We start from the raw sequence: 16,717 nt of genomic DNA on the forward strand, positions 1-16,717 counted from the left end.
GGCGCAGCTCGGGCCGCCCGTGCGGGCCGCGCATGCCTCGTAGGGTGGCGCCGGGAAGCAGACCTTAGCACCGTCTCTGTGGCGCAATCGGTTAGCGCGTTCGGCTGTTAACCGAAAGGTTGGTGGTTCGAGCCCACCCAGGGACGTGCTTTCGCTTTTCCTTCCCCGGGTAAGAAGAGAGGGGACGGCTCGCCTTCTTTTGCCACGACCCTCCCCGCGCGCTTCCGTATCCTTCTATCCCGCGTGGGGCGTCCGGCGGCGCGCGGTGCTGGGGATTCCACAGAGGCGGAACGTTCCCGCCCGAGTTCCGGTTTCCGAGCACGAGCCGAGGCACTTGGGGCGACGGCCCCGGGGACTCGGAGCTCTGAAGAGGACGGACCATAGAGGTTGTCTGAAGGCCGAGGCCAAGATGGCGGCGCTGGCGGGTGAGAAGGTCGGGGCGGTGGGGGCGAGGTCGGGGTGGCGGGGGCGGGGCGGCGGGGTCGGGGCTTGGGTCGCTCCGGGCGCCTTTCCGCCCGGCCGCTTGGGGAAGCGGATGCCGAGGGCGACGCAGGCTCCCAGCCTCGGAGGGGGCCGGGGCGGGAGCCGGAGAGACCCAGGCTCGGCCCGGGATGCTGCCCTTGCAGTTTCCGGGAGGAGGCGGCGAGGGGGCAGCAGCCCCGACATCCGAGGAAACTGAGGCCCAGAGAGCGGCTGGAACCGCTGGTGGTCACGCGGCCTGTCCGGGCAGGGACGCGACCCCGGGGCACCCTGCCACCCCGGGAAGGGGACGGTCACCTGCAGAGAAGGCGTCCAAACCCTGGCTGCTCCGGGGACCTTTCCTCCGATTAGCGATTAAACGCATAGGATGGATTCACAGGGTTGCAAAGGAAAGCGGTTATACTGACAGTTGCCAGGATTCTGTCTGGGAACCGGGGGTCAATTCGCAGCCCGGGTGCTTCATTATTCATGCCTGGAAAGCCGAGGTTTAGTGACGGATCTGCCTACTGCTGTGACTTTGAAGGAGTGAGAAGTGGACACGTTCCTTTACACAGGGTTGGCTGCAGCCTCTATGTCGGGGTTAGGAAACCACTGTCATTTCTGTTGGTGAAAAGCCTCGGTCTCGCTAATACTGGTGTGGTTTTGGCTACACTCAGATTTTAAGGAAAGGCCAATTTTCAGTAAGACGTTGGTGACAATAGAGAGGGTATTTTTCTTTCCCGTGCAAGCTCACCGGTCTGCTGAATCCTCACCAGCGGCCCCTTGCTAAGCATGTCTGGTCCAGAGGCTGGAATCCCCTCACCTTGGAGGTGAAGGGCATTTACTGTGCTGTGAGGTTACCCAAAGCCCTACATTTTCAGGTGGGGGAGCTGAGGCTCAGAGAGGAACAGCTTGCACAAGAGTCCGGGGCTGGGCCGTTGGCCTGGACTCCTTGCCCAGCCTCTGAAACCCCGGAACTCCCAGCCCAGGGCTTGGAGCCTCGCTGATGTCTATGGGTTTGTTGACTTGACACATGCCTGTCAGGCTGAGCCAAGGCTGAGACAGACACTGGGGAACCCAGGGAAGCCCTAGCATCAGGGGGAGGCAGGCGCCACAGGAGGACATGTGGATAGAGTTAGAACGGGGTGACAGGATCTAGAGGGCCTGCGGAGCTAGTGTAGACCCAGGCATTTGAGCTGAAAGCTGCCCCATGAGAGTGGTGCTCCAGGCAGAGGGGACAGCAAGTACAAAGGCTCTGAGACAGGAGGGACACTGACATTCCTGAGGAAAGGGAAGGTGGCTCTGACGTGGAGTGTGGGGTTGGGAGTAGGAGAATGACACTGTCTGGTTCACATTCTGAAAGATCACTGGGTTTTTTTTTCTGGCTACACCTTGCGGTTTGCGGGATCTTAGCTCCCCGACCAGGGATCGAACCCGGGCCCCCTGCAGTGGAAGCGTGGAGTCCTAACCACCGGACCACCAGGGAATTCCCCTGAAAGATTGCTCTTTATCAATTGTTTGTTAAGTGGAATGTAGATAGACTGAGGGTGAGAGGGCGGGTGCACCACGTGGGGGGCCTGATGGGCAAACACCTGGAGGCTGGACCGTCTGGGCCTTTTGTGGCCTCTGGTGCTGCCACAACTCACTGCCCCCACCCTGTGGTTCTTTCTGCAGCTCCTGGCCTGCTCCGCGGGATCCTTGCTCTTCGGTGAGTGCCTGCCTGCCTGCCTGCCTGCCTGCGTGTCTGCATCTCTGATCTTGACACCCCGCAGTGAGGCCCTGGCAGGGAGGGGTTCAGAGGGGGCTGTCAGGGGGCCTCAGATCCGGGCGGGCCCTCCATCAGCACCAGGCCAGGGGCCGCCTGGCATCCAGCCCCACATCTGCCTGCCCTAGTACCCTCAGAGCCCAGTCGCTACCTGGCGCACGAAAGGCATTCAGCACGTTTGCTCTGATGGCAGCCCCGTGTAGGCCTCCTTGGGGCAGGAAGGCAGGTGGCTGCCAGGCCCTCGGATTTGGGCTGAGTTTGTTTTGATACGGCCTTTTTCCTACAGATAAAATACACACTCACTGCAAAGCAAAGGGAAGACGGGGAAAATGAAGGAAGTATCAAATGAAAACCAGGCACTCTCTAGACCAGGGATCAGCAGATTTTTTTTTCCTTAAAGGGCCAAATGGTAAACGTTTTTGGCTCTGCCTCTGTAAAAACAGTCCCAGACACCAAGGAAGTGAATAGGTGTGGTTATGTGTCAATAAAACTTTACTTACGAAAGCCGGCAGTGGGCTGGGTTAGACCCCCTGGTCAGCTTCCCCATCCTGGCCCCGGGGTAACCCTGTCACAGCGTGTTGGGGCGCCCTGGGCTGCTAGTCATGGGCAGTCTGTCTCCCCGCAGCTCCGGCATGGGCGCAGCTCTGCAGGTGCGTGGGGTCCATCCGAGCTTGGCTGCTGACAGCCCGAGCAGGTGAGGTCGGCCTTCCCGGGAGCCCACACACCCTGAAGTCTCCACATCCCCCCACCCCAGCACAGCAGCAGCCCGTGGCAACTCCGGGGCACTCCCGCCACCCAGCGGGGTATGTGAGCGGGTCCCTGCCCTCAGAGTCCTGCCCAGCCCGCTCTTGTGCGCCCAGGCCAATGGCTGCACAACTCCAGACCAGGAGGGCCCTCGCTAAAGAGTGTGTCAGCCGAGCCTGTTTTCCAGACGGGGAAACAGTCCCCGAGAGGACAGGGTCCTGCTGGGCCTCAGTGAGGCGGTAGAGGCCTGTCCACACCATCTTTCACTCCGGTGTTGAGCAGGCATGTCCTGCCCCAGGCCAGGGCGCAGGGACGTTGCAGACCTGGCCTCACGGCTACTCCCAGTGCTGCTCTGGGGACCCGCTGTGACCACGGCTTTGTCCTGCCCTCGGAGAGGCTGCTCTGGGCTGGGCCCGGCCAGGATACCTGCCTGGCTGACGCCTCCCCTTGCTTTGTGTCCCGTGCCCAGCACCCACCCCGCCGTGTCCCAGGCCGGAGCCGTGGTCCCCAAATCCGCCGCCCTTCCCAGCAGCCGGGGCGAGTATGTGGTGGCCAAGCTGGACGACCTCATCAACTGGGCCCGCCGGGTGAGCCCCTCCTCGTCTGCGTCCGTGGGGCCCCCTTTGGCTGCTCAGCCACACTCCCATGGCTATGGAGTGGGCCGGACTCCCCCAGGGCCCCTCCGTGTGGGGACCTGTGGCTTTGATTCTGTCTCAGGACCCCTGCCCTGCCCCCAGCAGTTCCTGGCCTGACTTCCCTCGGTGCTCCCTGCCCCCCGCATCGGCCCCCAGAGAAGATGAGCCACCTCCCTCCTGTTCTTCTCCTTCCATCTTCTGTTCATTCCCCTCTTTTCTCTCTTAACGTAAAACCCATGTTTTTAACTGGAAATACACGATGGAAACAGTAGCTCCTTCCCAGCAAATATCCTAATCCCCCACCCCACCCCCACGTTCGCCGTGGGACAGTCTGCTCGCTCACGTGCTTGTCCGTGTCTCCCCCTGGACGTGTGTCCTTTGTCCCAGGACAGTGGTTCCTTTCAGTGCTCTCGGGGCGCCCAGCTGGGTAACAATCCCCCATTGACGGGCGGGCTGGTGCTGTCCTGGTATCTGTGTGTGACCAGCGAGTCCACAGTGAGTGTCCTTCCAGGCCCACAGCTCCAGGGTGGCGATGGTCGCTGTGGCCGTGTGCTGTGGAGTCATGGTCCTGCCGTGTTGGGCAGCCCTTGCCTGCTGTGTGACCCGAGCCCTGTTACCTGAATTGGGTCATCCACAGGACAGCAGGGACCTTGGCCAGATCCCAGACTGGACACAGACAAGCAGAGAAAGCTCTGGTGGAGAACAGCTTGTGGGTGGGGGCAGGGGCGATATCAGGCACCAAAGGATAGAGAGAAGTCAGAGGGCATCCAGGAGGGCTTCCGGGAGGAATTGGCACTTTGAGTCCAGGCGGTGTTGGGAACAAGACCCTCCAGGGTGCTGAGCCCCAGGGTCTAGACCTGTGCTGTGTGTGGCCACTGGGCACTCAGAGCAGCAAGTGCCCATGTTGGAGGCCGGGATTTAGGATATGCTGGGTTATGTGGACTATATTATTAAAGCTAATTGCACTTGGTTTTATTTTTGTCTGTTTTTCTTTTTGGTAATGTGGCTGTTGGGAAGTGTAGACCCATGGGCCTAACTCAATTGGCCCTCCTGTCACACAGTCCTGGGCTGGGGCATCAGGCTCAGGCCGATGACCAGTGTCCAGGGCGGCCTTCGGGGTCTGGAGGTCACATGGTTGCTGTGGGCAGGGCCCAGAAAAGGCTAGAAACAGATTTTTCTATGTGAAATTGTCCAATTTCTTTAAACACAGTGGGCCACTCGTCCACTCACGGGCCGACTTCCCCGCCCTGCAGAGCTCCCTGTGGCCCATGACCTTTGGCCTGGCCTGCTGCGCCGTGGAGATGATGCATATGGCAGCACCCCGCTACGACATGGACCGCTTCGGCGTGGTCTTCCGCGCCAGCCCCCGCCAGTCCGACGTGATGATCGTGGCTGGGACGCTCACCAACAAGATGGCCCCCGCGCTCCGCAAGGTGGGTCCCACCGTCAACCTCCCCTCCCCTCCCCTCCCCCTCCCCCAACCCCCTCCCCTCCCCTCCTCCCAGCCCCGCCCCGCCCCCCCACCCCCAGGCTCGAGCGGCACGCAGACCCCTGTCTCTTCCAGGTCTATGACCAGATGCCAGAACCTCGCTACGTCGTGTCTATGGGGAGGTGAGTGCCCGGCGGGGCGGGGGCTCCAGCAACAGACACGCCGGTGACACGCTGGCTTGTCTCTTCCAGTCTCATTTCTGTGCTGCTTTCTGATCGGGGTTGTCCAGAACGTCCCCTTCTGTCCTGTTATAGTCGCTCCCCAACCCCAACAGCCTGTCCAGTTTCGTTCTGTTTCTCTGTGTTATGACCACAGGAAGGACGTCCTGCTCGGGGGGGCGTTGCAGCCTCCTCACCGTCTAGCCAGCACCTCATTTCTCCATATCATTAAAAGCCATTTAGTCACCTGACTTTTTTGGTTGAGGTAGAATTCACATACTACAAAGTTCACCCTTTCAAAACGTACAATTTTGTGGATTTTAATGCATTCTTAGTGTTGTGTAACCATCACCTCTATCTGATTCCAGAGCATTCCATCACCCCAATAGAAGCCCGTCTCCATCGGCAGTCACTCCCCCCCCCTTCCCCCAGCCCCTGACAACCAGGAACCCACTCCCTGTCTGTGGACTGCCCTGTTCTGGACGTTTCCCATCAATGGAATCACATGCTGTGTCCTTTCACATCTGGCTTCTCTCACTGAGGGTCGTCTGTTTATAGTCCCACGGTTTGTTTCTGTCCTACCCGGTCCCACAGAAGGTCTCAGGTGGCCGCTGTCTTTCCTGTGACTTGTGTCCCAGTCTTGCCCTTTTCCTGACCGCCTGGCACCTGCTTGAGGTTGGAAGGGGGTGCGGGTTGGGGGCTGCAAGGAGGGACGGAGGCCGGGGTCGCTGGAGAGACTCTCACGGCTGGCGCTCCCCTCCCCACCAGCTGCGCCAACGGAGGTGGCTACTACCACTACTCCTACTCTGTGGTGCGGGGCTGCGACCGTATTGTGCCCGTGGACATCTACGTCCCAGGTGAGCCCCCAGGTGGTGCCCACGCGGCCCTCACCCGATTCACAGAATCCCCACAGCCCCACTGAGACAGCTTGCCCCCTTTTAAGAATAAGCAGATTTGGGTCCAAGAATAAGAGTGACACCGCAGCCTTTCCCCCTCGCTGTCTCTGGAGGGTCTCCTAGTCTGAAGAGTCTGCCCCCATTCCTTTCCAAGGGTCCTCACCGGACGCTGGCGTGGCCTGGGGGTTGGCAGGCAGCCCACATTGTCCTCCCGGGTCCCGAGCCAGGTCACGTGCGGGAGGGCCAGGGACAGGGCAGCTCGGCCTGGGAGGGGTAGCCCAGGCCTCCCTCATCCTGGCTGGGAGCTCGGCCCTGGGGTCAGCAGCTGCCCACCCTGCCCGCCTCTGGCTCCTTTCCCGTGATGGGCCAAGCCCCCCAGCTCTCTTGGTGCAGAGCCCTGTCTCGCCCCTCCCCACCCTGGGAAGTGGCCTGGTTGCCCCCACCTGGAGCAGAGCGGAGGGGAGGGGGAAGGGCAGGAAGACTGAGGTGCCACCCGCCCCCCAGGCTGCCCGCCCACAGCCGAGGCCCTGCTCTATGGCATCCTGCAGCTGCAGAAGAAGATCAAGCGCGAGAAGAGACTCCAGATCTGGTACCGCAGGTAGTGCTGCTGCCTGGCCGCCCTGCGGCGTCTGCGCTGTTCCCCCAGAGGCGGTCAATAAAGCCCATAAATCCGCCTGGCTGCCCTGCTCCACGCGGTGTGTGGGCCGGGGTGGGGGCCTGGGAGGGGGGCGGGGTCAGGCCTGTCTCTTGTGCCTGGAGGTGCCGAGGCCCCTGGAGTGGACAGCCGGGCCCAGCGTGGCCCAGTGGGAGGCCCCACCCATGAAGGAGGGGAGTGGACGCATCCAAGAGCGGGTCGGGGTGAAGCAGACGACACCGTGGCGACCAGCTGGGCACCAGGGTCCAGGGCAGACGGATCCAGGGTGTCCCTGTGCTGGGGCTGGAGGGGCGTCGACTCAGAGCGAGGCATCGTGGTGCAGCCTGACTGGGTGGGACCAGAGGGTCTGGGCCTTGGGGCTGCCACCCGCTATGAGGTCCTGACCTAGTTCCACCTCCTCTGGGGACCCCAGCTGCCCACCAGAGGGCCACGGGAGAGGCCATGGGTGACTAATTGGCAATGTCTTCAGTGGGCACTAATTGACAATGTCTTCAGCGGGGGGCTCAGAGGCAGGATCAGAAACTTTGGAGTGGTAGAGCCACTGCCTCGGTGGTGGTCAATTTAACAGGTTTCTTTCCTTTCACTTTTTTTTGGAGGGGCAGGAAGAGTAAAGCAAGCACACGTTTGTGTCCTCGTGCTGACTGGCTAAACCCAGTGTTAGTGTTTATTTCATTCTCAGGACCATGGTAGGAAGATAGTGGCCGTCCCCTTGCAGAGAAGGTTAGGGAAGCTTGTTGATGTCATGTGGCTGGTGTGGGTCTGGACCAGGGCCGAGGGGCCAGAGCCTGCACTCCCGGCCACGAAGGCGCTCAGTAGGGGTCTGGGGGTTAGGGGTTCCTGAAGCCCAGAGCCCCCAGGGTGGCGTGGGCAGCGGAGCCGGTGGGCCCAGTGGGCTCAGTGCTTGGTGACCAGGGGCGTGATCATCTGTGGGAAGGCGTAATAGCGGCAGTCGGCCGGTGGGACCAGCTCCATGACCTGTGTGTGGATGTTCTCTGGCCGGAAGCCTGCTTCCAGCAGGGCTGGCACCTGTGTCTCCTGGCCAGAGGGAGGTGCCGAGTCACCTCCAGGGCCCTGGGGCCTCAGGAGGCACCCTGCCAGCCACCCCTAAAAGTGCCAAGGCCCTTGGGGGCAGGGCGGGGCTGCTAAGAAAATGTTGAAGCCCAGGTCTGGGTGGGAATCTCCAGGTGTCCACACACAGCTTCCTGGCTGTCATGGGGTATCACCAGGCTGCTCACCCACACGTCCTCGCAGGCAGAGGGAACCGAGTAGGCAAAGGCCCAAGACAAGGGGTGGCTAGACCCATAAAGATGCACCCTGAGTGGACAAGGGCAGAGTGAGGGGATGCCGCTGGGGACCTTGGGCTGAATCCCTGTATCCTGAGGGCACTTGGGAGCCATCTAAGGTCCTTGAGCTAGGGAGAAACCTCTCCTGACTTACAAGTGGAGGCTCAGAGTCCACCCAAGAGATGAGCCCCCAGGGCCAGAGGCAAGGGACCCTCCCCAGGTCTCAGCTGACCCCATCTGCCTCCCCACCCAAAGTTGCTGTCAGGGGTGGGGCGTGGGGCGGGGCAGGGAGTGCCCAGGCTGCAGCACCTGGAACATGGTGGTGATGTCCGAGTACTTGGACTTCATCAGCTTCCCCCAGGAAGTGAGGTTGCAGTAGGTAAGGACGCCCCCCGGCTTCAGCAGGCGGAAGGCATGGTCCTGGCCGGGGTTGGGGGGACAGTGGTCAGGAGGGGGTGGGGATGGGCAGAGGCATTCCCAGCGGGCCTCCCGCCAGGTCAGAGGAACGCCGGAAGGAGAGGTGCCTCCTGTGGGGACGGCAGGCGCACCCACTGGGCTGACCCCCACCTTAGGGCTGGCAGACCCCATCCCACCGCAAGCGATCCTACCCGAATGAAGTTGAACTGGTGCGTGTGCCAGGTCTCCTCAGACAGCGGGTACGTGTCGTACAGGATCCCTGCACGGGAGGACAGAAGCCACATGGTCAGGACACTGGCTGCAAGTTGAGGCGGCCGGGAACCCAGAGTTCGCTATGCTGCAGCTGCCCCTACGAATTGTGTCCCATCCGGTCGTTCTTGAGATGTCCACGCACCTGAGTGCCAGGGTCCTGTATGTGTGTCTGTGCCTGCCCCCCGGGCTCTGCCACCCCAGTGACACATCAAGGCATGTGTGCCTCAGAAGCAGGCAAAGGAGGGGCTGGCAAACCAGGCAGAGGCCCCCCGCCCAGTGCCCAGAGCCCCTCACCATCGAAGTGACTGTCTGGCAGGGTGGGCGCCACCTCCTCCCACAGGCCTTTCAAGGGAACCACCTTGGTGCAGGGGAGAAAGAAAGAGAAGGCTGAGGGTCAAAGGGGGCCCAGGACTTCTCCACCTGTTGCAAGGGAGGGGGCAGAGGAACTCCCAAGAGAGAAGACCACCTCCCCCAAGTCTGCGACCACCCCAGGTCCCCAGCCCACTCCGCGGGCAGGGCCTTCCCCCTAAGGAGCGTGAGGAGCGGGACCTCGGGCAGAGGCGGGCACCTTGTGTGGCTGCCGCGGGGCCCAGTCCTGGAGCCGCTGGAAGACGCCCTCATTGCACTCGATGACCCAGTGCTCGTCGATGGGGGCCTCCTGCACCTTCGTAGCTGCGATGGCCATGCCAAAGCCCACCTCCAACACCCGGCCCCCTGGGCAGACAGAGGGGGCCACGCCTTACACACTGGGTGGGGCTGAGGAGGCTGCCTGGAGGAGGGGGCGCGGGGGCAGGGCCTTGGCAGAGAGAAACGACTGCTACTAGGAGCAACAGGTTGGCAGAGCAAAGGTGGGGGGTGGGACAGAACACAGCAGCCCTGAGAGGGAACAGCGTGGGCCCGGGGCCAGTAGCCAGAGAGGGTGGCCTGCCGGGGAGGCCACGGACAGCGGCTTCTGGGCTGGCCCACGGGGCAGGGCAGACCCTGGACTTTGAGCTCTGGCCCATGCTGTTTGCACTGAGGGCGCTTATCTCCTGATTTGGGCAGCATCCCCTGCCCCCCTCCCCCCACAACAAACAATGAAGTCTACTAAGTAAGGGCAAGGGAGGACCAGGATTCAAGGCCCAGGCCTGGAACAGTGAGGGGCGGGGGTCGAGCCCCTCTGGGTCAAAGAGGAGGGGAGAAACGCCCTAACCATGCAGGGACACTGGCTGTGTCCATTTGCCAGATGGGAACACAGGCCCAGAGCTGGTGCACCCGGCCTCTGGGGGTCGTGGGGAGCCCTCAGCACCCCGCGGGCTCTGACACCAGGTGCAGGGCCACTCCCGACAGCTGTCTCCAGGCCTCAGCGTTACCAGAGCTATTCTTAGCCAGGGCAGGGCCTCCCGCGACTCCTGGGCAGGAGCATTACCCACGTGGGCCTGGGCAGCACCTCGCCAGGCCGCCACTCCCCTGTCCTCGACCTCGGGTGGGGTCCGGCGGCTGAGTTCCGCGTTTGAGAACCCATCCCCCGGCCCACCCCGACCCCTTCCTGGGGTCGGGGCCTCGGTGACCCCCGGAGAGAGGGTTCCCGGTACTCAGGGCGCCCGCAGCGCCCCAGGACTACCCCGCTGCCCTCGCGAGCGGCCCCGTTTTCCAGGCGAGGAAAGAGAAGAGCGCAGAGGTTCCGCCACGTCGCTGGAGAGCGGGCGGGCGCCGGGTCCCAGCGGCCCCGGCCTCGGTCGACCCCGCGCGCCCGGCGGGGGCTACCTCTGGAGGCGGCGGCGGCCGCCAGCGCGTGCATGTAGGGGGTCTCCCAGCGCTCCATCACCGGCTTGCCCAGGATCTGCAGGTGCGTGTCCGACGCGTCGTAAGCCGCGGGCGCCGCCCGCCACGCGGGGCTGCAGTTCTCTCCGGGTGCGAAGATAGGGGTCGCGGCGGGGACGCTCATGCTGCGGGCTGGACGGCGCGCCCCGGGAGCTGGGGAGGGAACGGCCGCGTCCCTGCAGGGCCTTCTGGGCAGGGGGCGGACGGGAGGCGGGGCGGGGGCGGGGCGCGAGTGCACAGCCCGGCGGCCCGCGCGGCCCCTAGCGGCCGCAGCGGGGAAGGCGGCCCCCACTGACTCCCGGACCCCCGCGACGCCCCCGCCTCCCGGGCCGCCAGCGCCTGGCGGGCGGACTCGGCACCAGAGCAGCGAGCCCTCGGAGTCTTCACCCAGTCGCTTTCCTGCCTCGGTTTCCTCGTCTGTCACCACCGCGTCAATAGCCCCCTCCTTGCCGGGGTGTGAGGGTCTAAGGATTTTCCAGACACGGTTGGAAGTGCCTTAAGTATATAAAATCACTTAGGCAATTCCTTGGCGGTCCAGTGGTTAGGACGCTGCGCTTTTACCGCCCAGGACGCGGGTCCGGCATCTAAGATGCCACAAGCTGCATGGCGCGGCCAAAATAAATAGAAAAAATAAATACAATCACTTAATCTTCAGAAGCGCTGCAGTGGTTTCTTCTATCGTCCTTATTTTACAGGTGGGGAAACAGGCTCCAGAGGCAAAGCGGGTAATCTCATGGCCGGGAGGGTGGGGTGTGGGAACCCCTAATGAACCCCACTCTGACTCCTGTGCGGGGCTGCCTCTCCCCTTTCCTGAGCTCACCTCACTCTCCCAGGGCACCTCAGACCCCAGGGGCCTGATGAGGGGCTCAGCGCACAGGGGCCTCCGGTGCTGGGACTGAAATGCCCACCCCAGCGGTCCCCGGGCCCTCCAGCCCGTGACGGCAGGCGAGGCAGCCCTGCAGCGCCCACCCTTAAAGCCTTGCCCCAGGGCAGCCCTGGGGGTCAGCTGTGTCCTCTGCCGGCCACGCTGAGACCAGCCCCCAAGGTAAGCTGGGGTTTCCTCCAGGTTCTGAAACATGACTTCCCCTTCCCATCTATCTGCACACAGGGGGCCACCAGCTGTGAGCCTGGAACACCCCATCTGGGCCAAGTGTTTTGCACATCGCAGTGAACACGTGGGGAAACTGAGGCCCCGAGAGGCTGAGGTCACAGAGTTTGAACCCAGGTAGCCCTGCCCTTCTGTGTCCACCTCTGGATGGCTGCTCACAGCCTTAACGTGGCTCCAGAGTCCTCCCCGTGGCCCTTCCCACTCCCCGCAGAGCTCCTGTGTCCCTCCTGCCCCTGGGCCTTTGCACACGCTCTCCCCTCTGCCTGGACAGCTTCTCCTCTCTCCTGGTCTGGTCTCCTTCTCTTTCTGCTTCATGCCCGAGCCCACACCTCCTCTGGGAGGCCCCCCGGGTCCCCCCAGGCTGGTTATGGCCCATTTGAAGCTGTTTCATCTCTCAGTACCTCTCTTTGGTATTTCACTCAGCGAAGGTATTTCTTCATGGGTATATCGTCTGTCCGACCCGTCTGGCACACAGAAAATGCTTGATGACTCCTGAGGGCACATTGGGTCTAATGTGGTCTGGATGGGACAGCACAGATTCCATGAGACCCTCAGGCGGAGGCAGGATGAGTAGATGTCACCAGGCACCAGGGCTGGGCTCACGCTGAATTCGTGAGCCCATGTGAATTTGTGTTGTCTAGTTTCCTTACAGCTGTCCTGGTTACTGTGGTGGGGGCTTTGCAGGCATCTTTATGCCAGCATCCTTGGGCCACCCACGTAAACAGGTGGCACTCACTACTGGCACCCAACTCAAGCAATGCCCTGGAATGCCCGGCCGGAGACAGAAGGCAGGCTGTATTCATTAGCTACTGCTATGTAACAAATTACCCCAAATGTAGCCACTTAAAGCAACACATGTTTATCATTTTTCGGTGGGTCAGGAATCCAGGTGCAGCTTAGCCTAGCCGGGTCCTGTGTTTCACAACCTCTGGCAAGGCTGCAGTCAAGGTGTCGCCCAGAGCTGGGGAAGGCATCCGCTTCCAGGCTTGTTCACTGGCTGTTGACTCCATTCAGTCCCTGGCCATGTGGGGCTCCCTGAAGTGACAACTTGCTTCTAGCAAGACGGAAGTCAGAACCGTTTGCCATCTGATCACAGAAGGACATCCCCTCTCCCTGGCCGTATCCTACAGGTTAGAAGCCAGGTACACGAGGGTAGGGAATCCCAGGAGGCTATGAATATCAAGAAGTAGGGGTCAGTCTCAGAGGCTACTGCCCACACAGACACTAAGAGGAAGCCGAGGTGGTGGTCAACTGGGATCCTTTCCTGCAGCTTTGGTGCCCAGGAAATAAGGAACCGCCCGTGTCTGGCCAAGCTGCCACCTCCCAGTGGTCACCTACATGCAGCCTGGACTCTAGCCCCAAGAGTGGCTGATGGCATGGCACAATCTGGCTGGCGACTCAGCCAAGGGGTCTGTGTTCCAGCCTTGGCTGGGGTCCTCTTCTCTCAGTGGAGTGACCACTCTTGCCCATCTGATGTCTTCAAATGAATTACCGACACGTGGTCATTCATTGTGTCCACTTTTCTCAAGAGAGTCTAGCGTGAGTGTGCTGCTGTTATCTGCAGTTTGCAGACCCGGACTCAGAGAGGGAAGGTGGCTTTTTCAAGGACACACAGCAAATCAGTGGCAGAGGGGATGGGAACAGGGGTGTGCCTGACTCCAGACCACAGTCTTAAAAGATGTTTTAAAAGAAGGAAAATATTTATTTTCTGATTAGAAAAGGGACACAGTTGATCAAAACATTCTAACATTATAGAGCTGGCGAACTCTGGCCTGCAGGTCACATCCCCCTTCTGTGGTTTTGATACAGCCTGTGAGCTAAGAATGTTTTTTACATTTTTATTTATTTATTTATTTATTGGCCATGCTGCGAGGCTTGTGGGATCTTAGTTCCCTGACCAGGGATTGAACCCATGTCTCCTGCAGGGGAAGCATGAAGTCTTAACCACTGGGCCACCAGGGAAGTCCTGCTTTTTCCATTTTTAAATGGTTGAAAAAAATCAAAAGACTATTTCCAGACACGTGAAAATTATACAACAGTCACACTGGCATGTCTGTAAATAAAGTTTATAGTCAGGACCACTTGTTTACATATGGACTTTGGCACTTTCCAATTACAACAGCACAGAGTCATTGCCACAGAGACCTGAAGGCTGGCAAAGCCAAACATATTTACTGTGTGGCCCTGAGCAGAAAGCTTGTCAGCCCCCCTTACAGAGCAGCCCGCAGCTCTTTCCTGGGAAGTGAAAGTCACCCATTTATTCAGCACATGCTGAATTCCTCACCTCAGGGGGCCCAGCCCTGACTCCTCTGGAGCTCATAGCCTACTGGGGGGATGGACAAGAATAAGTAATAAGTACATGACATAATTACAAGTCACATGGCCGCTATGACAGAACAAGGTCCCCATGATCCCTACCCTCTGCCCAGGTCTCCCCTCTACCAGGCAATGTCCATGTAGCTGTATGTTTTCTGTGTATACAGTGTTACATGCAGTTATGTTTTAAAGTAAAAGGGACCAGATGGGCATTTATTTGTGCATCCACGTTCTTAGCAGTATTATGCACAGTAGTCAAAGGGTAGAAACAACCAAAGTGTCTATCAACAGATGATGAATAAACGCTACGTGGTCCCTCCACGCAGGGGACCATCACTCAGCCATGAAAAGGGGTGAAGCCCTGACACTCGCTACAACGTGGATGGACCTTGAGAACACGATGCTCAGTGACATAAGCTAGATGAAAAATGACAAATACTGTCTGATTCCACTCACAGAGGGTCCCTGGATGAGTCACATCCACAGAGGCAGGAAGTAGATGGTGGGGGCCAGGGGCTGGGGGAGGGGCTGGGGAGTCCAACTGAAACTTCCCAAGTTTCAGTTTGGGAAGATGAGAGAGTTCTGGAGATGATGGTGGGGATGGTTGCACAGCAATGTGAATGTGCTTAATGTCACCAAGCTGTGCATCTATAAAGGGATACGATAACTTGTATGTTACATGTATTTTACCACAATGAAAAAAAAAAGCCAAAACTATATTCTGTGTATTGGGTATGCCTGAACCAACGTTAGGAGTAAATTCAGGAAAGTGTGCACATACCCGTTTTTGTCCCACCGTTTGCCCTGGGGTGGGAGGAAGGAAGTGAACGGGGAGGAGGGAAAAGCAAACTGTCAAGTTCATTTTTTAAAAAAGATCTGAAGCAAACGTGACAAAAACGCTAACATGTGTTCGTTTCAGTGCCAGGTACATAGCTGCTTGTTGTTTTAGCCCTAGTAGGTGTCTGTAATTTTAAAAGTATTTTCTTTCTTTCTTTTTTTTTTTTTTTTGCGGTACGCGAGCCTCTCACTGTTGTGGCCTCTCCCGTTGCGGAGCACAGGCTCCGGACGCGCAGGCTCAGCGGCCATGGCTCACGGGCCCAGCCGCTCCGCGGCATGTGGGATCTTACCGGACTGGGGCACGAACCCGTGTACCCTGCATCGGCAGGCGGACTCGCAACCACTGCACCACCAGGAAGCCCTAAAAGTATTTTCTTTTTAACAGTTTGTGTCTGCCTTCCTTCATTTGACCACATCCTGTGCATGTCATTCACGCCCTTCGTGGTTTATTTATCCTGTCACCAGTGGATGGACATGGGGGTTGCTTCCAATTTTCTGCTATTCTAATAGTGAAGTGTGAGCAACCTAGGGCGTGTCTGTCTGACTGAGCACTTGGGCCGTGCTCCCCCGCCCCCCCCAGTGGGGAGCCAGCCCCCCCACCCCCCGCAAGTGTTACTGGTTTCTTCTGACCAGAAAAACTTCACAGAGCCCCCAGGGGGAAGACAGAACACCTGCCCAATGCCACCTGAGGCCACTCCTTTCCCCTCTGCTGAGCCTCTGCTTCTCACCTGTGAATGGGGACTAATAAGTTACTCTCCTCTGGTGGATCTGATGATGCCAGTGTGCTTTGCAAACTGTAAAGTGGCCAAAGTGAGGTGTATTTTAATGTTTTATGTTATACTGTTTGCCTGTGACCTGGTTCCTTGATTCCTCACATTTGTTTCATTTTATGGTGAATCAGTTATATTGTCAGGCCACCAAGAGGCTGAGAAAGTGAGTGGAAAGTCACGCAGCACAAACCACCATCTGACAACACCATTCAGGTCAGCTTTTATTATGGTCCGTGTAGACCTGGGTTTCTCCACCTTCCGTGTTGACGTGTTGGGCAGATTATTCTTTGCTGGAGAGACTGTCCTGCCCATTGTAGGATATTTAGCAGCATCCCCAGCCTCCACCCACTAGATGCCAGTAGCACCCACCTCCAGTGGTGACAACCAAAACCGTATCTCCAGACATGGCTCATTGTCCCCCGAGGGGAGAAGGAGGCTGAATCACCCTGGGTGAAAACCACCGGTGTGGACAAATGAGGGCAGGACAATCCTTGGCACATGGCAGGGACTCAATGTGTTTTCATAATCATTGCATCTACAGCCAACTGTTGGATTTGATTCCAGTTCTTTCCTTAAGTGACCTTGGGCAGGTGAATGAGCCTCTCTGACCGTCTGTATCGTCTTCTGGGGGCAGCGGGAGCAGTCTAGGCGCAGGAACCGAACGTGGCGCCGAAGCCTCCCGCGGCCCGGCGGGGTGCGGGCGTGGCCTCTTCCCACGGCTGACCCCATGCGTGGCCCCGCCCCGCACTCGAGGCTGAACAAGGAAGCCGCAGCCGCGCCTGCGCCCCGCGGTGCCTAGCCCCGAGCGCCCGGCCGCGCACGCGCCCCGCGCCGCCGCGCACGCACGCACGCTCGCAGCACGCGCACGCACGCGGCTCGATCCGAGCGCTCTCCTCCTCGGGGCGGGGCCGGCGCCGGCGCGCGGGACTCCACTTCCCAACGTGCCCCGCGGCGACGCTTGCTGTCGCCGAGGAGGAAGGCCGTCGCGCGGCGGCCAAGCGGCGGCGGCGCGGGCCCCGCCGCACGCACGCACGCACACGGGGCGCACCCCTGGCTCCGCCCCCGGAGGCCCCGTGCGGGAGCGCGCCCGGGCGAGCGCAGGGCGGCGGCGCGGGCGCGGGGACGCGCGG

The 16,717-nt window shown here is 60.0% G+C and overlaps 2 protein-coding genes and 1 non-coding gene across 5 annotated transcripts; 2 read left to right on the top strand and 1 right to left on the bottom strand.

Moving 5' to 3' along the window:
* Positions 1 to 72: 72 nt before the first annotated feature.
* Positions 73 to 146, top strand: TRNAN-GUU. The gene has a single exon. It is a non-coding gene; the product is annotated as a tRNA-Asn (tRNA).
* NDUFS7 (NADH:ubiquinone oxidoreductase core subunit S7) lies at positions 141 to 6,820 on the top strand. Of its 2 annotated transcripts, none has more exons than XM_029218497.1 (8): positions 141 to 425; positions 2,134 to 2,167; positions 2,850 to 2,918; positions 3,438 to 3,555; positions 4,857 to 5,036; positions 5,168 to 5,214; positions 6,019 to 6,107; positions 6,651 to 6,820. In XM_029218497.1, the coding sequence occupies exons 1-8, from the start codon at positions 410 to 412 to the stop codon at positions 6,746 to 6,748; spliced, it is 651 nt and encodes a 216-aa protein (XP_029074330.1). In that variant the 5' UTR covers positions 141 to 409; the 3' UTR covers positions 6,749 to 6,820. The 2 variants fall into 2 exon arrangements, with proteins under 2 accessions (XP_029074330.1, XP_029074331.1); XM_029218498.1 differs by having other exon boundaries at positions 415 to 433.
* Positions 6,821 to 6,916: 96 nt separating this feature from the next.
* Positions 6,917 to 10,740, bottom strand: GAMT (guanidinoacetate N-methyltransferase). 2 transcript variants are annotated; one of them, XR_003792808.1, is made up of 7 exons: positions 10,500 to 10,740; positions 9,322 to 9,467; positions 9,048 to 9,111; positions 8,693 to 8,760; positions 8,394 to 8,504; positions 8,037 to 8,115; positions 6,917 to 7,836 (listed from the first exon to the last, which is right to left on the bottom strand). XR_003792808.1 is itself a non-coding variant. In XM_029218495.1 (6 exons), the coding sequence occupies exons 1-6, from the start codon at positions 10,678 to 10,680 to the stop codon at positions 7,696 to 7,698; spliced, it is 711 nt and encodes a 236-aa protein (XP_029074328.1). In that variant the 5' UTR covers positions 10,681 to 10,740; the 3' UTR covers positions 7,444 to 7,695. The 2 variants fall into 2 exon arrangements, 1 of the variants encoding a protein (XP_029074328.1); XM_029218495.1 differs by lacking the exon at positions 8,037 to 8,115 and having other exon boundaries at positions 7,444 to 7,836.
* Between the last annotated feature and the right edge of the window lie 5,977 nt (positions 10,741 to 16,717).

Source organism: Monodon monoceros, unplaced genomic scaffold, assembly GCF_005190385.1.
Source record: "Monodon monoceros isolate NGI ecotype Baffin Bay Population unplaced genomic scaffold, NGI_Narwhal_1 Super_Scaffold_12, whole genome shotgun sequence".
NCBI classification, from domain to species: domain Eukaryota; kingdom Metazoa; phylum Chordata; class Mammalia; order Artiodactyla; family Monodontidae; genus Monodon; species Monodon monoceros.

Coding starts and splice junctions, on each gene's coding strand:
- NDUFS7 (XM_029218497.1), top strand. Junction 3,556..4,856: donor TCATCAACTGGGCCCGCCGG/GTGAGCCCCTCC, acceptor CCCGCCCTGCAG/AGCTCCCTGTGGCCCATGAC. Junction 5,037..5,167: donor TGGCCCCCGCGCTCCGCAAG/GTGGGTCCCACC, acceptor TGTCTCTTCCAG/GTCTATGACCAGATGCCAGA.
- GAMT (XM_029218495.1), bottom strand. CDS start 10,680: ATGAGCGTCCCCGCCGCGACCCCTATCTTCGCACCCGGAGAGAACTGC. Junction 9,468..10,499: donor GGCCGCCGCCGCCTCCAGAG/GTAGCCCCCGCC, acceptor CTGTCTGCCCAG/GGGGCCGGGTGTTGGAGGTG. Junction 9,112..9,321: donor CCCCGCGGCAGCCACACAAG/GTGCCCGCCTCT, acceptor CCCTGCACCAAG/GTGGTTCCCTTGAAAGGCCT.